Raw genomic sequence first — 22,243 nt, forward strand, 5'->3', positions numbered from 1 at the left:
AAGAATTTCCTGTTCTAGAAGTATCAATCCATCATTTTTGCCTGGTGGCTCGAGCAGATGGGAATGGATTTCAGAATGTTTGGGCATCAATCAGCTCAGTTTTGATGGCTGCTCTCTTCCAGGAGCGTCAGAAACAGCTGGAAAGCCTTGGCATATCCCTGCAGTCCTCTGGAATAAAAGTTGGGGATAATAAATGCTTCCTGGTTAATTTGAATGCAGATCCCGCTCTCAATGAACTCCTGGTGTACTATTTAAAGGTAAAAATATATCTTTGTATATAAAATTTTTGTAATGTCAGGCCTCTAATTCATTTGGAGAGGTGTACTTGGAGAGTTCTATAGAACTGTATGTCTAAAAATATTAAGATTTTTATGAGTACAATCTTTTTGTTTCAAATGTAATTCTTTGATGCACAGGAAAAGTTTGGGGATTTGATGTTTTTGTTTGTTTTGGTTTTCTTTGGTGTTTTTTTAAAAGAAATTTAGACTTGTTCTTTTTGAGAAACTGTCTCCTGTTCTGGGATGAGGTGTTTTTGTTGGTTGGGTTTTTTTATGCAAACTTTCACAAGCTTTTACCCATGAAATTGTTTTATCTGAAAGTTGGGCATATCAGTAGTCAGCTTCTCTGTGTGTAGTCTAAATTCTGGCTGCTGTCTTCAGTTTATGAAATGAATTTTTAATCCTCTTTGTGCAACTTGCCAAAAGTGAAAAAAAGTTCTGTTCTGCCTCAGCACTTCTGTTGTGCAGACCCTGTTTCTGATATTAACCATCAAACATATGATGTGACTTTTTCACTCTGTGCTGAAATATTTGGGCAGTTTATTGTGGCTTTTACAATTGTAGATGGGGATTCAGGAGGAGAAGCAAGGTACAACCATTTTAAAGTCACATCTTGGAGTGCAAATTCTAAAAATTTTGCAGCGAACATCAGCAGTTTGAGCTTCACATTAAATCATTCTGTTCCCTTTGAAGTGGGATAGTAACTCTCAAAACAGCCACAAAATCAGCAATTAAGCTGAAAGATGGTTTTGGTTTAGTCAGTCTTAGGAAATATCTGATCCTCTTTTATATCAGCCATCGTGGCTCTGCGATATCTCAATAGAAACAAGGGAAAACACTTTTTCCATGTTGTATCTGCTAAAAAAAAACACATTAAAAAGGAGAAAAGAGCTGAGGCTTTGGAGAGTTTTTTTTGACTCTTTCCCAGACAACTTGCACGTAAAAGCGCAGAGTGTGACTCAGCTGCTAAATCACTGACAGATACTGGGACAGATCCCACTTTGTCCCAGTGGTCACTGGGGACAAGGACAAGAGTGGGACAAAGCCTTTGGCCCATCAGTGCCAGCAGGAAAAATCTCAGGTGGATCTGTGCTCTTTTCCTTCTCTAGGGAAAACTCCTTGGGGTAGATTTTGTCTCCTTCAATTAGTCTTTGTTACTTTTTTTAATAACTCAGATTTATCTTTCTCCTGGGGAATTTTGGTCTAAAAATCCCTGTGCTTTGAAATCATTGTGATAAAATTACTTGCAGCTGTTTTTCCTAAAATCCTGAGATTTAACTCTCTTGTTTCTCAGAATATTTGCCCACTTTCTCTCTGAGCTGTGTGTGCACCAGGTCCTTCAAGTACTGAAGAACAACCTAAATTGACCTGTCTAAACTGTTAAATCTATTCCTCAAAAATTGCTTGGAGATGCCTAAAAAAGAGATTTCTGTCCCAAAAGGGGGATCCAGCCCTGGCAGTGGTGGAGTCCCCATCCCTGGAGGGATTTAAAAGCCTTGTGCAGGTGGCATTTGGGGACATGGGGCAGTGGTAGCCTTGGCAGTGCTCGGGAATGGTTGGATGGTCTTAAAGTGCTTTTTTCCAACCTCAGCAATTTTATGTGTGGGGTGATCCTTCATCTTCCAAATCCCCCATACCCTGAGTATCCAGGATTTTCCTGAGCTGTTGCTGATCTAGGTGGAACCTCCATATCCACAATGGATCTGCCACTGAGAGCCTTTCTAAATTCCTGCCTGAAATCCTTTATTCCTTTGGCTTCTACATCAGTCTGAGGCACTGGATTCCTCCATTAAATCATAAAATTATCTTCATTTTCATGTTTAACTATTACCTGTAAACTTCCCTGCTTGTTATTGTGACACAAAGTTGATTTTCTTCTCTTTTTCCCTCTAAGGGAAGTATTGAACAGCTGTGACATTTTGGGACCAGATGACACAACACATCCAGAAGGAGAAAGGGTGAATTAGACCCAGTGAACCTCTGCAATCCATCATTAACATCTGAATTAATTTTTCCCCAGGAGCACACATTAATAGGCTCAGACAACTCTCAAGATATCCAGCTGTGTGGAATGGGAATTCTTCCTGAGCACTGCATCATAGACATCACCCCAGAAGGCCAGGTTATGCTGACCCCTCAAAAAAATACCAGGTGAAGGAATAAAATGCAGCCACAGCTGTTTGATAGTTGTCATTTTATCCAGTCTTTTCTGATTAATGGTGCACAGAGATACTTGGAAAACAAACTTCTCTATCTCCTTCGTAATAAGAAAAATTCTGCTTTTACATTTTAATTGTCACCTGTTCCTCTGTCAACTCATGTTCCATTCCAGTGGGATTTCTCTCAGGGAGGGTGTTTGTAGCCCAAATTTTTAAAGAGGAGATGAGTAAATTGCATGTGCTTTCAGCAAGTAGATACTCACTGATTTGCAGCTGCGTAGATGTAACTCCTATCAAAATTTGAATTAATTTTCTAGGAGATCTGTTGATATGCAAAGAGCTGCTGAAGCTTTTGTTCCTTTATTCAGTTAAGTAGCTCTACTTGAGAAGCAGCTGGCATATTCAGATTGATCACAAAATGACATGCAGAGTCAGCATCTCCAATAACTTACTGTTAATACACCAAATTCTAACTTTGCACATTTACCCTGATTTGTGGCTGATCCTGCTTGGAGCAGATTGGACTGAGTGACAACCTGAGATTCCCTTCAAATTTGAGTTATCTCACAATCCTATTTTCAAACTTAATCTGACTCTGAAATAAAAGTAGTTTCTGATTATTTTAATTAGTATCTTTAAGCTGTTCATGTAGCAAAGGTGCCTCATTCAAAAATTTCTGTCAAATATTGCCTTATTCAAATATTTCTGTTTTGTGTCTGTATTTCAGAGCAGTGTGCAAGTGTTTTTTTCTAGTGACTTTGTTTTCTCAGGCTGCTCATTTTTAAGCTCTAATTTTACTCCCCAGACACAGCTGTAGTAGTATCTGTCTAAATGTACTGAACTTCATGAGCTTAAGAGGTCAAAAGTAGCTGAATTTGAAGCTTGTATGAAACAGCACTGGGTAGATCAGTGAATTTTCTGGGAATATTTTGCCTGTTTGCAATCCCTAAATCTCTTCTCCTACCTTTACTTGTTGCAGTAATGAAAGTAATACTGGGAGGGGGAAAAAATGAAGCTTCATATAAAAATATTTACTTCAGATTTTTGCCTTTTCCCAGGACATTTGTAAATGGCTCTGCTGTCGTGTGTCCCATCCAGCTCCACCACGGAGACAGAATCCTGTGGGGAAACAACCACTTCTTCAGGTAACAGAAGTTATTACAGGAATTGTAAATTGGCACCCACTTTGTTTTGGGTTAAGGTGCAAGGAAAGATGGGGACTATAAAAGCAATGCTGATGTTGGACTGGTTTTTAATGCTAAATGTTATTACAAGGTCACTGTGTTCTCTGTCTCCTGTAGTCCCAACCACATCTGTGACCTTCCTGTATCAGACAGCATCACTGGTAGATATTTTCTATTCAAGACTGTGCTTTGAAACCCTCTGAAATACCTCAAAAATCAGTAAATTTGAATGACAGTCTAAAATGGCATTGCTTTATTTCATCCTTAAAAGGAGAACCCACGTAAAAAAAGTGAGCTATCACTTCATTATTGCCTCTAAATTATTTGGATGTGGAATGACTAAAAAATGTCATGATTATCTAAACTGTATTATTGGTAGCATGAGGTACTTAATTATGAGAATGTAGAATGGATTAATTAGTTTACCTTCTGCTCCTGTTTTTGCCCTGAGGAAAATTACACCCACAGGAGATCAATAAAATTTGAAAGGCAAAAAAAGCTTCTGATTTCGAGGCTCTACTGAATTTTAACAATATTTGAAAGCAAGCCTATGTTTCCGAGCTGTGCAATTTAATAATTCTCTAAAAATTTTCCTCTTATTTAAAGGCTGAATTTGCCAAAGAAGAAGAAGAAGGCAGATCATGAGGATGAGGAGCGGGACAACTCCATGAAGTGCAGTAACAGTGTGGAGCAGCTGGATATAGATGGAGACAATTCCAGTGAGGTGTCCAGTGAGATTAACTTCAGCTATGAATATGCCCAGATGGAAGTCACCATGAAGGCTCTTGGTAGTAATGGTAAGGAGCCACAAAAAATTATTTGGAAATGTGTATAAAATATGAGGATAACCACAGACTTTTTCCCTTATAACTTCCTTTTGGAGAATTTTCCTTGTGAATGACTCATCACAGTCATTTTTGTGCTGCTTGAGGAGGGAAAAATAACCATGGCAGACTGTTTGGTTTGGCAGTTCTTGCTAAGGGGAAAGCCAAAAGTGGAATGCTGGTGGAACTGCAGTCTCAAATCAAAGTGTTTTCACTTGGCTGTTTATTTTTCTTGTGTTATGTCTCACTCAGGCATTAACTGCAATGATTTCTGTCTCTGAAACCGTGTTTTTGAGTTTTTGTGGTCTTATGTAGCTGTCCCAGAATGACATTATTTTGGGAAATAGGAAGATTTTTTTTTTCCTCCAAGTTGGGCTTTCCCTTTTCTTAATTCTCTTAAATCATCTACCTTGTAAACATTTGTTTTGCTTCAAAATTCAGCAGCATTTTTTAAATACACACTGCAACAAAACCAGACTCTCTCTTTTTACCTGATACCTGCGCTCACACCGTACACCCAGGACGCTCCTCAGCATGAATTTCACTGCAGTACTTTCTTTATTTTCAAACTCTGCCTAGACCCAATGCAGTCAATCCTGCAAAGCCTGGAGCAGCAGCATGAGGAGGAGAAGAGATCAGCTCTGGAGAGGCAGAGGTTGATGTACGAGCACGAGCTGGAGCAGCTGCGGCGCCGGCTCTCGCCCGAGAAGCAGCATTTCCGCAGCATGGACAGGTTCTCCTTCCACTCCCCCAGTGCCCAGCAGCGCCTCAGGCAGTGGGCAGAGGAGAGGTGGGTACCCCCCTGGGGCCAGCAGGGGTGTTCAGTCAAATTTCTGCAGCAAATTTGGTAAAATTTTCATTGTGCTGCGATTGCGGTGGATTTCTGTGAGGACTCGTGGCGGGGCTTGGGGAGGACACGGCCAAAATATTTATCTAAAAATCACAGAAGGGACATCAAATACCATCCAGTTCCACCCCTGCCATGACGGGAACACTTTCCACTATCCCAGTTTGCTCCAAGCCCCATCCAACCTGGCCTTGAACACCTCCAGAATAACCAGACCTAAAATGGTAGAAAATATGAGAAATAATGAGTTCCTGCTTTGTTGTTAAGGAGAAGCTCTATCCTGATCAGCAGCAAATTTAACTGAAGATAAGGTGATTGGATGAAATTTTGAGGCTCCTATGTGAGTTTGTTCTTTCATGGGTCATGCATGACTCAGCTGCTGGAAAGTTTTTCCTCTTGACTCAGATCCAGCTGTCTGACCTGGGCAGGTTCTGGCAAGCAAATAAAAAAAAGGGAGTAAGAGAATGATACAAAGAATTTTAATCCAAATAATTGTAAAAAACATTTAATAACCACAGAGGGGTCACTGTCCACTCTGCCTCTTCCTGGGTGATGGCACTGAGGTTATTTAGTTCAGCCCTTAAATAATCTTTTCCACTATTGCTGTCAAAAAGAGCAGCTGCAGGAGGAAGATGAAACCCTAAATAAATGAGTGTGGTAAAGACATGAAAAACACAAGTCATGAAAAGTCATGAAAAACACAAATGTAATATATATGGATAGAAAAGCAACTTCAGAATTAACAAATATTTCAGACAGCCTGCCAAGGTGCTAGTTGTGTGCCTGGGATGTTTTGTGGCACCAGATTCCTGGGCTGCAGAGAATTGCCACTTTTTCTCACACTTGCCAGGAAAGCCAGTGAGCAAGTGGCTCATGTCTGAATAAACCTTTCTCTGTAACATGGAACATCCACATCTGTGGTGGGAAAAACTCAGGAATGAGTCACACAAAAGCTGCTTGTTCAGCAGATGCATGGAGAAGTCTCCAAAGCCAGCAGCGCTCTAATTTTCATATTGCTAAATTCATACAGATGTGGGGGGTGGTTCCCAGTTGAAATGTAATTTCATACACCTGATTTTTTGTGTTAAAAATACAAATTATATAAATATAATGATAAAATTACTTTGGTATGAAGGCACCTGAAAGTCCTTCCAGTTCCACCCCTACCATGGGCAGGGACACCTTCCATTGTCCCAAGTTGCTCCAAGCCCCATCCAGCCTGGCCTTGGACACTTCCAGGGATCCAGAGGCAGCCACAGCTTCTCTGGGCACCCTGTGCCAGGGCCTGCCCACCCTCACAGCTGAGAATTCCTTCCCAGTATCCCATCCATCCCTGCCCTCTGGCACTGGGAAGCCATTCCCTGTGTCCTGTCCCTCCATCCCTTGTCCCCAGTCCCTCTCCAGCTCTCCTGGAGCCCCTTTAGGCCCTGGAAGGGGCTCTGAGCTCTCCCTGGATCCTTCTCTTGTCCAGGTGAGCACCCCCAGCTCTCCCAGCCTGGCTCCAGAGCAGAGGGGCTCCAGCTCTGGAGCAGCTCCTTGGCCTCCTCTGGACTTGATCCATGTCCTCCTTCTGTTGGGAGCCCCGGGATGGACCCCAGGATGTTGTGTAGGGCAGTGTCCAAACCTTTGCATGAGTTCAGGTGGAGTCCAGGGCTTGTGAACATGAGGTTGCTTCTGGGTTTTATGGAGGGGCTCACCTGTCAATATTTGTAGCAGCCCCTCTATAATGTCACCTGTCCCTTCCCTCTTTAATCCTCACCCACAAGCTCTCAGTTGTCTCCTCATCCATTTATTTTGCTTCTCATGAACCTCATGATTTTCCCTGTCTCCCCTTCCCATTCCCATTGTTCCAGGGAAGAAATGCTGACCCACAGCCTGAGGAAGCTGCGAGAGCAGATTGTTAAAGCCAATTTGTACGTGAGAGAAGCCAATTTTATTGGAGAGGAACTGGACAAGAGGACAGAGTACAAAGTGACCCTCCAGATCCCAGCTTCAAGCCTTAATGCCAACAGCAAGGTACAGTCACCCTGACTGAATTAAATGGTTGTTAAGTAAGTTTGTCCCTCAGTGTTCAGATCTCTTTTACTCTAACGATTGAGTTAGTTTTCCACTAATGTGCATTAAATACATCTCTGCTACATCCTTATCTTATTTTATACCATGAAAATTTTATAATGTCCCTTAAGAGATAAATGTTTGGGTGCAAGACCTTTCCCCTGGTGTTGAAGTTCCCACTTGCTGCTGTTGCAGAGTGACAAAGTCTCTGCAGGTTGGGTAACATCTGTTGCAAGTGTTTACCATCCCTTTGTGGACATTTGACTTTGCATCATCCCAGTGAGCTGTGAAAATTTTGCCATCCCCATTATGGAGGGAGGAAGTGGAGCAGAGAGGATTTCAGTTACTTGTTCCCAGGAATCTTAGAAATTTCGGAAGGAGGGATCTGAACCCAGACTTCTGTGTCTCAGGCTGGCAACTAAAGCTGGTGTTATTTCTTGAAGCCAAATCAGTATTTTGGTGATACTCAGACTGTCGTTAGTGCAGTAAATTTTATTCCAGGATTATAATTTTGTTCCTGGATTTTATTCCAGGATTATAATTTTTGTCAGTTGTTTTAGAAGTTTTTCTCACAGTCTTCTGGAGAAGACACATCCAGAAACAGGTTGATAAAGGGGGTTAAGTGTCTGCACTAGTTGAAAGTTGCAGGCATTAGTTATTTTAGCTGGAGCTCCAGGCCTGCTCTAACTTGAGGGTATTTGTGAAATACTTAAATGTTCCCATTTCTAACACTTATGCAAGGTGAAAATCCATGGAAACCAGTGCCTGTAGCTGAGATTAGACTGCCCAGTTAAAATGAGCACCAATACACTGTGACAGCTGAACTCAGAGCCTGTCACACTTGGATTTGGCTGCTCAAGCCAGAATAAAAAAAAAGGAACAGACTTTTCCCAAAGATATTCTCAAGTTTGTGTTAGTTTTAAACTCTTTTTTCACTGTTGTGACACGAATTCCTTCTTGGCATCCCTTTAATTGTTAAACAGAGAGGTGCAATTCTCAGTGAGCCTGCAATCCAGGTGAGGAGGAAAGGGAAAGGCAAACAGATCTGGTCACTGGAAAAGCTGGAGAATCGACTGGTGGACATGAGGGACCTTTACCAGGAGTGGAAAGACTGTGAGGAAGACAACCCAGTAAGTAAAAAGTCCTCCTGTAATTGCATTCCTGTTACGTTTTCAGGAGGATTGTTGGGTGGAGGTGGGGAGGGAATATGCAGAGAGCCGAGTTTCCCTGAGGTTTTGCTTTTCCTAGTACTGAATTGATGCTCAGCATTTCATTAACCCTTATCTTGTCACTCTGATCCCTGCCTTTGTGCACAGTTTGGTGAGGGAATGGAGCACACAATAGGAGGCTGCAGATGACACAAGAGCAGTTAATGTTCAGGAATCTGGCAAAGTTAAGGAGGACTTGCTCAGGACAGGCCTCACCCAAAGTAAAATCCATTTCCATTCTTCTTGTGATCTAATCTGGCCTCTTGCTTGAGTCCCTTTTTCTTTCACTGGGCTGGTTGTGCAACACTTTGAGAAGTGTTTCCTTGGAGGTTTGGATTCCTGACAGACTCTGGATTTGCTTGCAGGTGATGAGAGCTTATTTCAGGAGAGCTGATCCCTTCTACGATGAGCAGGAGAACCACAGCCTTATTGGAGTAGCCAATGTTTTCCTTGAGTGCCTGTTCTATGATGTGAAGCTTCAATATGCTGTTCCAATCATCAATCAGAAGGGAGAGGTTTGTCATTCTTTAAAATCTATCCTTACCCAGCTGTTTAATTACAGCCTGTGGATCTCACTACCAGCATGGAGTAGATAATTTCCAGTTTCATGTACTCAAGGTCTTCCCTAACAGTGTGGAATTGTGTAAATCCCATAATATTTTACTGGAGTTTTCAGACAGCTCTGAATCCCAGCAAGGTGATTGTGAAAGGAGAAAGCTTCTAGAGGGAAATAGCCCAAAATAAGTCCTTAGGATGAGCTGTAGCTCCACTGGTTTCACTGCCTGCCATCAAGAAAATAGGTTCTTAAATATATTCTATAAGAACAACTCTAAAGACAGCAGAGCACACCAGGCAACATTCTCCATGCTCTGCATGAAGTGTGCACTTTGCAGACCCTCCAGAGACTGGTTTGAAGGTGAAATTGTTCCCCAAGTCACCCCAGTGTCTGATTTCTTTATGATTTTTGCAACAAAGGCTTTTTGATCCTTGCTCCACAGCATTCTTCACATAGTGCAACAAATGCAGAGTGCAAAAAGGAATGAAGTGATGGCTGCTTACAGACTGGGAGGGGCTGTCACTGTTTTCTGGCACACAAATAACTCTGACTCCTGCCCTGCCAGGTTTCAGGTCGTCTCCACGTGGAAGTTGTTCGAGTGAGCGGGGAAATCGATGACAGGCTGGTGGGAGGTGAGGACAGTCCTGACTACTCAAATGAAAATGACATCCCAGAGAGAAAACTTGTCTGCAGGGTGAGTTCCAGGTGTATCCCAACCTCTGAGCAAGCTTTTCTCTTCCTGTCCTGAGTCAGAAAGAAATCTTTGGCTTCTGGACATTGGATGTCTTCTCTTTGTAACCTTATTTTCTTTCTGGAATGGCTGAAGTAACACAAGATAATTAGGTGGTGTTTATTCCTTTCATTAATTACATTAATATGCCAAAGGCTCACCCCAGGAATTTTGTTGGAATCCAGGGAAGGTCTTTGTATTAGGATTGGCACTGCAATATCCAATTCAGGAATCACTGCAGAATCCAATCAAGAGATGGGAGATAAACTCCCGTCATTCTAGGAATCATTATCTCTTAATATTTCTGTTTCTCTCAATATTTCTTTCTCTAAATATTAAATATTTTGTAAAATATGGACTGTGTTTATTACTGTTAGCAATAAAAAAAGAAAATTAATAGGAAGTATTTAGTAGCAGTTCTGTGATAGTAAAACTACAAGCTACAGGTAAGAAAAGAAAGGCAAAAAACATTAGAGGGAGTGGTCCCCAGTCTTGCTGACTTCTGGACAATATGAACAATTTGGGAGAAATTGTGCTTTTTTTTCCCCCCACTTTTTATCCTGTCCCATAGAGCTCCAGTGCTTACAAGCAGGATGGGGCATTTTTGGCAAAAAAAACTCCTGCCTGATCATGAGGATCAGAAGTCCTGCTCATTTGGTCTTAATTTGACAAATGGAGAATAAAGGTTTATTAAATATATGGTGAATATGATGGCTTTGTTTAGATCAGAATGAGAATTCACAACATTTTGTTTCTATTTGGCATTGATTTGATGAGAGGACAGGCTAATTTTGCATTATTTGGAGTTGATTTTAGGTTATTTTCAGCATCACAGAATAAGAATAAGTAGTATCTTAAACCGAGGATTTTTTGAGCATAAAGGAGCCACTGGAAATATGAGATTTTTTTTTTTGGTATTCTCTTCAATTGCAATGAGTTTGGTGCATTTCACCGTTAAAAATGAGCAGAATGTCCCTTCCAGGAAACATGAGCCTGGTGACATCTAGTGACTGTCCTCAGCTGCTGCACTCCAAACATTGTCTCCAATGAGTATCAGTGCAGAAATTTTATTTGCTGAATTGTTTTTGGTTTCCTGTTCTTATTTTTTTTTATTAATGTTCTTTTTTTTTTTTTTTCTGTTCTTATTTTTTTATCCTTTGCAGTGGAGCATTGTTCTGCTAGGTGATGTTTTTAATTCCATGCCTGATGAATAAGTGCTTTTCATTTCTTTCTCACCTCCTTTCCAGATTAAAATACTTCAAGCTACAGGTTTGCCACAGCACCTGTCCAACTTTGTATTCTGCAAATACACATTCTGGGATCAAGTGGAGCCAGTTATTGTTGCACCTGAGGTGGATCCTTCCCAGTCTTCCATCAGCAAGGAGCCACGGTGCATGGTTGTCTTTGACCACTGCAATGTAATTTCTTTTTCTGTTTTATTCATTAAACTGTAAGGCAGGCAAAAAAAAAAAACCCAGGTTAAGTTTGTGCAGCAGTTTTATCTGCATATTTTCTCATATTTTATTTCATAATGCCCTAATACTGTTTTTAATTTCATTATGTTGATACACTAATTTTTTTTTTAATGAGAACTCAAATGTCTTCAGAGTCCATTTAAGTTTGATTCTTCTGCACTGGTCATTGTACAAAAATTACTGAAGGTGAAGTGGGTTAATAAGGAAAACATCAGTTCATCTGAGAAACATACACTGGAATTTATCCACAGTAAAATTCACTGTGGATGAGGGATATTTATATGAGGATATTTTATGTCACATATATAAAATATCCTCATATAAATATGAGCTGATCACTCTAAACTCTGATGAATTGATCTGAGCTGATCACTCTAAACTGGTGAAATGAAGAGAAATGTCCCAATTCTGGGATATGGGGCTGCTGCAGATGCTGAAGTTGGGTTGTTAGAGGTCACAACAGACTATTTAGGACAGACCCTTTCTTCCCACTGGCTTTGGAGCAGCTGAGCAGAGGCATTTTATAGAGACATCCAAAGTCAGCTTGGATGAATCTCAGCCAAATCACCCCAGTTGTCAACGTGTTCTAGCACTTCTCATCACACTGGGCAATTTATTCCTCTTCCCATTTGTGAAATGGATGTAACACCTTCTGATGAGTTTTGATTTTCTGATTCTGAGCATTGCAACATGTGCTTTGAGTTTTTTCTGAGCCATTGGCTCAGGGCTTGCAACAGCCTGTCGTCATTTTTCAGCTCCTTATACATTTTAATCTTTGGAAAATCACATTCCTTTGACCTGCCTCCTGATTTTACAAACTGAGCCAACACTTCTTTTCCCCTGGATTGTGTCTTGGGAACCAGGGGGATTTTAGTAAATGCTTTTATTAAAGTCAAGGCAGTAAAATCTCCCAGCCTGAGTCTTGTAGTCACAGTTACCAACTGATTTGTCCTTTCCAGGAGGTTTCTGTGAATATTTCTGAAGACTTCATGGAACATCTTTATGATGGTGCTTTGGCCATTGAAGTTTATGGGCACAAGCAGAGTGGGGACCGAAAAAACCCAGCCCTGTGGGATTTGGGAATAATTCAAGCCAAAACACGCAGCCTTCGGGACAGGTACATGGGGGAAATACATCTTTGGTTTGGAATTTGGGAAAAATCACCACCTGAGGTGCCCAGTTTTGAAGCAGGTTTGGGGTAAGGAGTCAGATTTTGAACTGAAGGCCACTGGATTACTCCATTCCTGGCCATGAAATGCCATCCCTGTAATGCTGCCACTGGAAAAGTTTTATTCCTTATTACCTCAATTTGGATAAATATGCAATATTATGGAAATTCAGGCCACAGGGAGATGTTTTTTGTTTGCTGGCACCATTTGATGTCCCCAAAGTAATATTGTAGCAGCATTTTTAAAATGTGAGTTGTTTTGCCTCTTCAATTAGAAGGCAGCTCTGCATCTTAATTTATTGGCAGTTACTTCTCTTTTTACTTGTAGCTTAATCTTATGTTGACTGTTAAGCTGCATATAAGGAAATTTAAAAGTCAGGGAATTATGGCAAAGAGGAAAAGGGTGCTCTAAAGTAGTGGGTTATGTTTGGTAGCTAAGTAGTGAGCACCTCTATCCTTTTTAATTTTGAAGTTCTACAAAAATGGCTGCTTCTTATTAAGCTCTGGGAAGAATTGAGAGAAGGCAGTGATATGAAGAAGGTCAGGAAAGTGCTCTGAATTTTGAGAGCTTGTGAGACAATGTCATATTTCATTCTTCTGTCTTCCATCTCAGGCTGATTGCCCTGACAACACTGAGCTTCTGTGGCAGGAGTTGAGACCAGAGCTTAAATGTGGAATTGGGGTTTATATTGGAATCAGGAAAAGGTTTATTTCTGATGTTTGACTAAAATAGCTGTCAGGAAAATTTAGAAGCTCTGCACAGCTGGTACCTGTGTGCTCACAAATGGTGCATTTTTTGCAGCAGTTGTTGCTACTTCACTCTGCACTGTAAGCTCAGTGTTTTGATGTTTTAATTCCTTTTTCTTTGGGGGAAAAAAAAAACATCCAAAGAGGAGAAACATCCATGACTTGTTCTGCAGGTGGAGTGAGGTGACCCGCAAAGTGGAGCTGTGGGTCCAGATCCTGGAGCTCAATGAGAACGGGGAGTACTGCCCAGTTGAGGTGACCCCTGCCAAGGATGTCAGCACAGGAGGCATCTTCCAGCTCAGACAGGTGAGCTGGCACAGGCAGGGTTCCAGCTGTGCCAGAAACACCTGGGGAGCTTTGCTTTGGGTGGCCAAGGAAATGTTGTCAAGTTTAGGTGCAAAATGTGATGATGTGGAAAACAAAGCGGGAGGCAGAGCAAAACTCAGCTTAAAGGTGGTCAAAGCCTCCCCTGTAACCTTTTTGCTCTGTCCTGTGCCAGCACCTGGCAGAAGGGACATCAGTCTCCTCTGAGCTTCATTAATTTTTAAAGAGGTCCAAGAGTTCTCTTTTATTTGATCCTTCCAGTCAAGCACTCCTTTGTTCTTTGAATTCTACCTGCTTTAAATTGTTAATGCTTAACTGAGCAGCTCACATTTTTAAAATGATGAGCTATTGATAAGCTGCTCCCAAAGAACATGAGGAATCAGTAAGAGTTAGATACAGGCTGCTCCTCTGACCTCACCAACTCCTTTGATTTTTATTTTAATTTTCTTCTTTTTAGTTACTTTTTTCCCCCCTTACAATTTTACTAAAGAGCAGTTGCTTTGCTGCACTGATACCATCAGTGAGTCAGAATTTTCAGCCAAGGAGAGCAGAGCCAGAAAAAGCTCACTGAAATTCCAGTAGCTCAGTGAGACTATTTGCTCTCCTCGTTTGTAGGTGGGAAGAAGATCCCATTTTCTACCTTCAAAGGTATTAAAAATAAAACCCTATAAGGGTATGTTTGAAAACACTCCAGAAAAGTAAACTGGGGAGCTGCTGAATGCTGAATTTTTATTTTTCTCTGTAAATTCATAAATCCTGTAAATATAAATCCTTGCAACAGGAGGGGGATCTCTTAAACACTGGGTCATTGGGATTGCAGCACTTTGTTCTTCCCAAAAGATAAATATAATTCTCCTTGCCAATGGCTGCCAGTAGAGGTCTCTCTGGAATTAAACTTTCAGCACTTTATATTCTTTTTTTTTTTTTTAAACAAGCATTTCAAATTGTTCTTTTTTGGCCAGGGGCAATCTCGACGAATCCAGGTTGAAGTGAAATCTGTGCAGGAATCTGGGACCTTGCCACTGATGGAGGAATCCATATTATCTGTTGGTGTTGGCTGTGTTCAAATAAAACATGTCAAGTCACAAAATTATCAGGTAAAACTCTGAATATTTACTGTCAGCTATTTCCAAAAGCTGGAAAGCATCAAGGGAATCATTTCCCATAGCAAAAATAACACTTTTAAGATGTTTTGTGTCTCTTCTGGTTCTGGTTTTGGTTGGGATTTTTTTCCTATTTTTGAAAGCAGCACAGCCTTAACAGACTCAAAGAAGAAAAGAATATGCAAATATTACTAAAATCCATTAGGAGTTTTTTGTGTAGATTTTACTTCAAATATTAGACATGGAAAGCAATATTAAGTAAGCATTCAAAACAAAAATTAAAGTATTCAAATTAAAAATTCAAATTAAACCAGTGCAACGTATATTTAAATAGTGTCAAATTCCAAATGTTAGAATTCCAGGAAGCACTTATGGCCCACAGCAGATGTTGGGCAGTTCTTGGACAGTCTCATACAAACTGCACCCCATGTGCATCCCTCTCTTTTTAGGAGACACTCCAAGTGTCTTCTTGCAGTGCTCTTGTGAGTTTCTGGTGCACTTTGACTTTTTCTCTCCAACAGATAAATAAGAATTCAGTGACTCCCTGGAGCTGGCAAAGCCAAAATCTGGTGCAGCAGAACAGGTCTCTGAATTTGTTTGATTTGAGACAAGGCCAGCTAAGTGGAATAGTAGGAGAAGTCCCAGAATATTTACCCTATTGACAGTGTACGATCCAATCCATGTCTGCTCCCCTTTTTTTGCTTAATCAGGATGGCTTTTCCTTTGAGCTCTGAAGTACTTGGGGTTTCTGTTGTCTCCTAACCAAGGCAGTCCTTTCCCACTGTCTGTCTGGGGTACAAAAAGGGGAATTTTTTCCACCTTTCCAGCAGCATCCTGGGCAGATTGTTCCTGTTATTCCCCATGATGCTCCTGCTGCCTCTCCCTGCAGTTTTTCCATCACAGCAGCCCCTGATACCCACATTTCCTTCCTATAAAGCCAGGAAACCCCTGAATGGAGGAAGTTTCCCTCCTAGGACAGCATGATTGATTCTTGCAGTTTTTCCTTGACCCACAACCTACAAGTGCCATTTTCAGCCTGTTTTGTAGGGAGAATTCCCAGGGGAGCATCCTGTCTGCCTCACCTTATTTATTCCCCAGTGAGTTCCTGATCCACTGACCAGTTCCAGACTTATCCCACAGAGCTGGCAGTCCCCAAAATAGTACATTTTATCAAGGAGAAAGACTTCAACTCAACTTGAGAGAGAGAGAAACCAGTGAGTTATGTGTGACACTGATAACCCCCATGGGAAAGGGCCATTGAAAATCAGATTTTATGAGACCTGTTGCTTACAATAGGCTTCGGACATCAGCACCTGGATTTTTAGTCCCCTCATTATCATTTCTCTTATCTCAGTTAAATCAGATATCTGTGGAATATGAAAGATTTTCCAAAGACCTTGAACTAAGGAAATGCCTTTTCTCTGTAGCTTTTTAATTATAGCTTAGTTAAGTTTTTGCTTTCATGATAAAGGTAGAAAAGTAGGCTCTGGTGGCTCATTTTTGCTTAACTAGCTAAGTAATAACTCCTTGAGGATTGGAGCCCTCATTCCTTTTCCATTCCCTGTGAGGAGGGGCAGTTGTGCTTATTGCAAGTGGCTCTACTTGGGATGAAGGTCAAGAATTATAGTTGGGAAAATAATGGGAATAAAAAGTTTCAAGTCTGCATTGTCACTCCTGGTGTGGCTGCTGTTCTAATTCCCTAATAATTGCAGTAGATTTTTGCAGTTCTTCTCCTTTGCAGCAAAGTTACCTCCAATGATTTGGACACATCTCAGTTTTGGGGGCAGTTCTGGGCTCCCCATGACAGGACAGACACCAAGGGGCTGGAGCATGTCCAGGGAAGGGAACAGAGCTGGGGAAGGGGCTGGAGCACCAGGAAGGGCTGAGGCAGCTGGGAAAGGGGCTCAACCTGGAGAAAAGGAGGCTCCAGAGGAAACTTTCCTCTCTGGAATTCCCTGACAGGAAGGGGCAGCCAGGTGAGATCGGGATTTCTCCCAGGGAACAGAGACAGGATGAGAAGGTACAGCCTCAAATTACGCCAGGGGAGGTTCAGGTTGGTTATTTGGAGCAATTCCTTGATGGAAAGGGCTGTTCAGCCCTGGCACAGCTGCCCAAGGCAGTTGTAGAATCCCCATCCCTGAAGTGTTCAAAAAAATCTGTGGATTTGGCACTTGACATTCAGTGCTGACCATGGTGGTGGTGCTGGTTGATGGTTGGACTCAATGGTCTTAAAAGTATTTTTCAGCCTTAACAGTTCTGGGATTCTATACCAGATTTTGATTTTTCAGCACTTGCTGAAACACTTTAGTCCTAGAGAGGTAAAACAGCATTTTTCTTTGCTGTCCAGGATCAACATGTTTTAAGGTGTTTCTCCTGTTTCTTTCTTGTATTCCACTTTATTTCAATTATTAAGACTTCTGATAGTTAACATAACTGTCAATTTTTCCATTATAATTACTGGATTGTTCTATTTGGTGTTTAGATGAGATGATATCAGCAAATCTTTGGGATGTCAGTGGGTTTTAATTCTGTGACCATTGCTAAACTCAGACTTTTATTTTTATGTAAGACTGTTAATAGTGCTTAAAATAGTTACACCTTTTGCATTCAGTATGTTTCCTGCTATCAAAAAAAAAAAATTAATTACATGGTTTTTTTGTGTTTTGGCCTAGGAAGAAGAGGATGAAATGGACAGTTATCAGGTAAAAATTTGAAATTCTCTCCTACAAATGCAGAAGTTTTCAGATTAAAGCATATTAGAGGTGGAACTGAGTGTTCTTAGGGATACTTAGGTGTTTTGGGGTTTTTTTAAAGGACATAAGCACTTGAAAAAAAAATTTTAAGGGCACATTTGCAGATGCCATAAGAGTGGGATGGTGTGGGGTAGGGATGGATTCCTGACAGGAGGCTGCTAAACACTGAGGGGAGTGGTGAGGACTGGGATTTCCAGCTCCAGTGGTTAGTGAGTTTTTGAGTAGTTTGAGGGCAAAGAATTGTATAAAATTATTGTATAAAATTGTATAAATTTCAGCTGGGTAGTACAGAAAAAAAGCAAAAGAGTTGGCAAGCAAAAATATTTCAGATAAGATCTGGAAAGTTGAAGGGTTTGGATGTGTCTTCATCTTCTGCTTGGGTGTAGGATGAGCAGAAGGGTTTGTAGAAAATGTGCAAACCACAATCAGGAAACCTTGGCTTTCCTGGGGCAATATTTAATGTGGTTTTTTTCCCCTTTTTAGGACAGGGATTTGGAGAGGCTCCGTCGGAAGTGGCTCTGTGCCTTAACAAAGCGCCAGGAGTACCTTGATCAGCAGCTGCAGAAACTCGTGGGGAAGCCTGGTAAGGAAAATGCTGTTAAAGGCAAAAGGTTGAGAGATGGGCACACACTTTTTATCTCAATATGTTGTCAAATTTAGAAAAGATGTCCATGGAGAGTTGGATCTCTGAACTCAGCAGTAATTTGCTTTTTTGGGGGGGTGAAGTTAAAGCTGGAGAAGCCTCTATGAAATTGTTTGTTGGTTTGAGGTGTTTCTTTGTGTGCTGGGTTGTGAGCAGAGCAGGTTTATTCTGTCATGGGGGGTAGAAAGTCCCTGCCATGTGCCAGAGGCACTCAGAGCTGCTCTGCTGTCCTGACTGCCCTCCTGACATCTTGCAGATAAAACCGAGGACGACGCGGATCGGGAGGCTCAGCTCTTGGAGATGAGGCTGACCCTCACAGAAGAAAGGAATGCTGTGATGGTTCCTTCTGCTGGCAGTGGGATCCCTGGAGCTCCAGCAGAGTGGTAGGAACATTCATTCCCAGAGGAGGGATATAAAAATAATGCACAGCCCATTCCTGCCTTTGGATTGTGGCCATTTTTTTTTTCTCTCTTCAATCTGGCCTCTGTACCCTGTATGAGCAAAGTTGTTAAAATTAGGCCTCTTGCTTAAATTATTTTATCAGGTTGTGTCTCTGAAATCCAGAAATGCTGTTTGGTAAACGATGCTGTTATTGATCAGGGTGTAATTATAACCTTCTGAAAAAAAAGGAATCAATATTTATTACCACTGCACTTGCCATTTAAAAAAATTAGCTAATATGTTAACCACCTAGTTCATTCACTTAAAAGGCTGCCCTCTCATCATAAAACTGCATCTCCAGGAGCATTTTGTTGCACTCCTGGTTTGAGAACAAACTCTGTTTAGTCAGCAAGTGTTCCATGTAATTTTCTGAACATTAAAAATAGTAGAGAGCACTAGACTGAGACTGCTGTGCTGGATCAGCTGTGAGCAACAACTGCAGATAAGGATTTGGGGTTGTTTCACCTCCAACTCAACTTCAGTCCCTTGAAACTTCCTGAATATCTTTTCTGAGTGAGCCTCTAACAGTATTTATTGATGGAATTGAGTGTCATGGAGTTTGAAGCTGAAGTTTGTCAGAGCTTCTAAAACATAATAAAAATATCAAGTTCTTGTTGGAAACACATAACTTTCACATCAGTGTGTTTCATTAGGTTTGAAAACAGGGGGGGAGCTGCAGGAAACTTGCTCCAGGAAGAATCTGGTTTGCACCAGAGGGAATGTTCAGTATGATTCAAGCACTTCATATATTACAAGACTCTCTTGTTCACTATAAATTCATCAGTTTTGGCTCAAGATGTGTTTTGTAAGAAAGAGTAATAACTGTGTGGAGTGGCAGCATCAGTGTTAGTTTAAAAACTTTGAGACTGGCTTTTCTGATTCCCCATTTTCCCTGCTATCACTAAAGTAGAGGGGTTTGTGTTTCATGAATGTGTGTGTCAGATTAAATAAATTTAACTTTGCTATTAGGATTTAGGAGAGAGAAAACACTTCAGAAAGCAGAGGTCAAAGAAGATAATAATTCTAAGAGAGCTGATATAAAAGAAATACTAATTTATTTGAGTCTCTTGGAGTCTGCAGCAGTAAATTAAAATAAAAGATGTTTGCCAAGGTTATCAATGGTCTGGCTAAAAATTGCAGACTGAATGCAATGTCCTGGGGGTTTGGACCACCAGGGACGTGTGCTGGGTAAATCTCTCTTACTTTAAATGCCACCATTGTCCCTGTCTTGTATTTTAGGACTCCTGTGGCTGGTATGGAAACCCACATTCCTGTTATATTCCTTGACTTGAATGGTAAGTGGTCCTTAAGATGGCAGAGTAATTTGGAAACAAACTTTGTCCAGCCACTGAGGTTTCAGAATTGAAGCAAGCTCTTAAAATTAACCATAGCCTGGAATGGCAGATGGATGAATTGGAGAAGTGTCCATTTTTCCTGAAACATATTGCTTAATGTTTTAAAATAAGCAATATTGTGTATGGAAGAAACCGTAGGGTTTTAATAATCCCATTTCAGTGCATCCCAATGCAAGATCCAGTTTGAACAATGTATTTGTCACATGCTCCTACCAAAGATGGGGAGTTGGAACCAAGAAGCTCCAAGAAAATCCAGGAAGTAATCAGTTAAACAAATCCTTGATAGGATGTTTAAAAGAAAGTTAACATTTGGATGAGAGGTGTCAGGTGAGAAGGGGAGGTGACACTCAGCCTGTTGGGAGGAGACCTGGGCTGCAATCCTCTGGCACTGGTGGTTTGTGCACCTGGAACAGCACATCCATGGATCCAAGGGCTTCAGAGAGGAGCTGGTTAATAATTCATGGAGAGGGACTCTAGGCAGGACAGGTTGAGCTTCTCAGAAGCCAGATCAAGAGTTTGTTTAATCATGATCTAAAAGTACTGTGTTTTCTCCTGTTCAACCACCAGTTTATCTTAACAGCACCGCATATTTGATGCCAAATGAGCTGAAAATTCACCTGTGGGCAAGGAAGGTGTGTTTGCCACGGGGGGAGATTCCTGCCCTTTATTAGGCACCTTGGAGTCTGCGTCCCCAAATCTTTGTGCACACTTTCTGTATAGAAATTGGATGGGTTTTTTTAAGTAGAACAATTCAGCTTTAATTTTGTTGGTGAAGTCTAAGTAGCTAAGGTGGGGAGTTGGGGATGAAAATGCGAATTCATGGCTTGCTGATGTTTTTTAAAAAGGATGATTGCTTTGTGTTTCCTCACCTTCCACATCCCCTCCTGTTTGCAGCTGATGACTTCAGCTCCCAGGATAACCTGGATGACCCAGAGGCAGGAGGCTGGGATGCTACTCTGGTGGCAGAGGAGGAGGAGGAATTCTTTGAGCTGCAGATTGTGAAGCATCACGACAGTGAGGTAAGGGAAGCTGCAGACCAGGGAATTTCAGTCTTCTAATTGTTCTTTTTATATGTCCACATGTGAAAATAATGCATCAAATAGGTCATAAAAGTGATAAAGCACTTGTTTCTCCTGTGAGCAACTGTGTTTTCAAGGAATATTCACTGGAAGTATAACCATGATTTGGAAAATAGTAAAACTCAAGGATCTTCCTTCATCCCAAAAACCTGAGATTCAGTTTGTATTTAACAAAGCAAAACCCCTGAGCAAATTAGAGTACAAAAGTCCCAGCTGAAAAAACAGTCAATCTTAATTGTTAACATTTTAACCTCTGCATTGTTACACTCATTATCCTCCATTTTGCCACATAACTCATAGTTTCACAACTTTACAGCTGTTGGTTTATAATTTCTACTATTAGATTTAGAATCTCCGACTTATTCCTTACAGTTTTGCTCCTTTCTCTGATTTTTTTTTGGTTTTTAGAGGAGCTTTATTCCTGGTAGTTCTGTTAGGGATTTTTTTTTTGGTCCTGATTTGTGTTTAGAGCCTGGAAATTTGGCTACCAGGCCTTTTTTCTTATGGCTTGAAGATAAACCATTTAAATCTTCATTAATACTTATATTTTAACACGCAAGAAAAAAATAATCCAGCTTTTGCTGTATTGCTAGAAAGGCTTCAGCAAAGTTATTTCTCAAATACAGACTGGAGAATTTTTGTGGTGTGATGGAAGATTTCCACTGCAATCTCTGTTGCTCTCTGGTTTATCTTAATAAATTAGGCCAAATGGTCCTGCACTTCTGCATATTTTATAATTTATTTGCAATGATCCTGGATATTCAAAGATCTTTTTTCAAGAGGAAATGTTCCAGAGTTTGAGCAAGTTGGCATTTTAATCCCAACATCTTCATTTGGCAAACTGATCTTGATTTTTAAATGGCCTCTTCTAAAGTGCAGGGATTTTTTCTTCACAGGGAGAGAAACGGAGAAGCCGACTCTCAAAATTTATGTATTATGTATTTTTGCTAATTATGCTTAATTAATTACAGTTAATTATACACCTAATTATGCTTATTAGAGGATACATTTATTTTCTTTCTCCCCCCCACTTTTGCAGGTGAAAGCAGAAGCCTCATGGGACTCCACGGTCCACGACTGCATCCAGCTCAGCAAGGGGACGGCGGCGGAGGAGAGGGTTTACCTGATTGTCAGAGCCACTGTCCAGCTCAGCCACCCTGCAGAGATGCAGCTGGTGCTGCGCAAGCGCATCTGTGTCAACGTCTATGGCAGACAGGTACAGCTCCTGCAGCCCTTCCCACTTCCCAGGACTCACATTCCCTCCTCTCTCCCCTCATCTCAGCCCGCGTGGAAGCGCCGGATCAGCGGCGTCCA

General features: G+C 41.1%; 1 protein-coding gene across 1 annotated transcript in view; it reads left to right on the forward strand.

Annotated features, from left to right (window-relative positions):
* Positions 1-22,243, forward strand: part of KIF13B (kinesin family member 13B) — a 69,831-nt gene that overhangs the window by 16,282 nt on the left and 31,306 nt on the right. Inside the window, exons 7-25 of the mRNA XM_066547618.1 lie at positions 123-257; positions 2,299-2,429; positions 3,496-3,582; positions 4,228-4,418; positions 5,025-5,235; positions 7,146-7,308; positions 8,331-8,477; positions 8,921-9,070; positions 9,677-9,805; positions 11,089-11,259; positions 12,276-12,433; positions 13,405-13,537; positions 14,518-14,652; positions 17,331-17,360; positions 17,895-17,994; positions 18,311-18,437; positions 19,735-19,790; positions 20,745-20,869; positions 21,969-22,145. Coding sequence (XP_066403715.1) covers positions 123-257; positions 2,299-2,429; positions 3,496-3,582; positions 4,228-4,418; positions 5,025-5,235; positions 7,146-7,308; positions 8,331-8,477; positions 8,921-9,070; positions 9,677-9,805; positions 11,089-11,259; positions 12,276-12,433; positions 13,405-13,537; positions 14,518-14,652; positions 17,331-17,360; positions 17,895-17,994; positions 18,311-18,437; positions 19,735-19,790; positions 20,745-20,869; positions 21,969-22,145 — 2,556 coding nt within the window. The remainder of the gene's footprint in view (positions 1-122; positions 258-2,298; positions 2,430-3,495; positions 3,583-4,227; positions 4,419-5,024; positions 5,236-7,145; positions 7,309-8,330; positions 8,478-8,920; positions 9,071-9,676; positions 9,806-11,088; positions 11,260-12,275; positions 12,434-13,404; positions 13,538-14,517; positions 14,653-17,330; positions 17,361-17,894; positions 17,995-18,310; positions 18,438-19,734; positions 19,791-20,744; positions 20,870-21,968; positions 22,146-22,243) is intronic.

Source organism: Molothrus aeneus, chromosome 3 (genome assembly GCF_037042795.1).
Source record: "Molothrus aeneus isolate 106 chromosome 3, BPBGC_Maene_1.0, whole genome shotgun sequence".
Lineage (NCBI taxonomy): Eukaryota > Metazoa > Chordata > Aves > Passeriformes > Icteridae > Molothrus > Molothrus aeneus.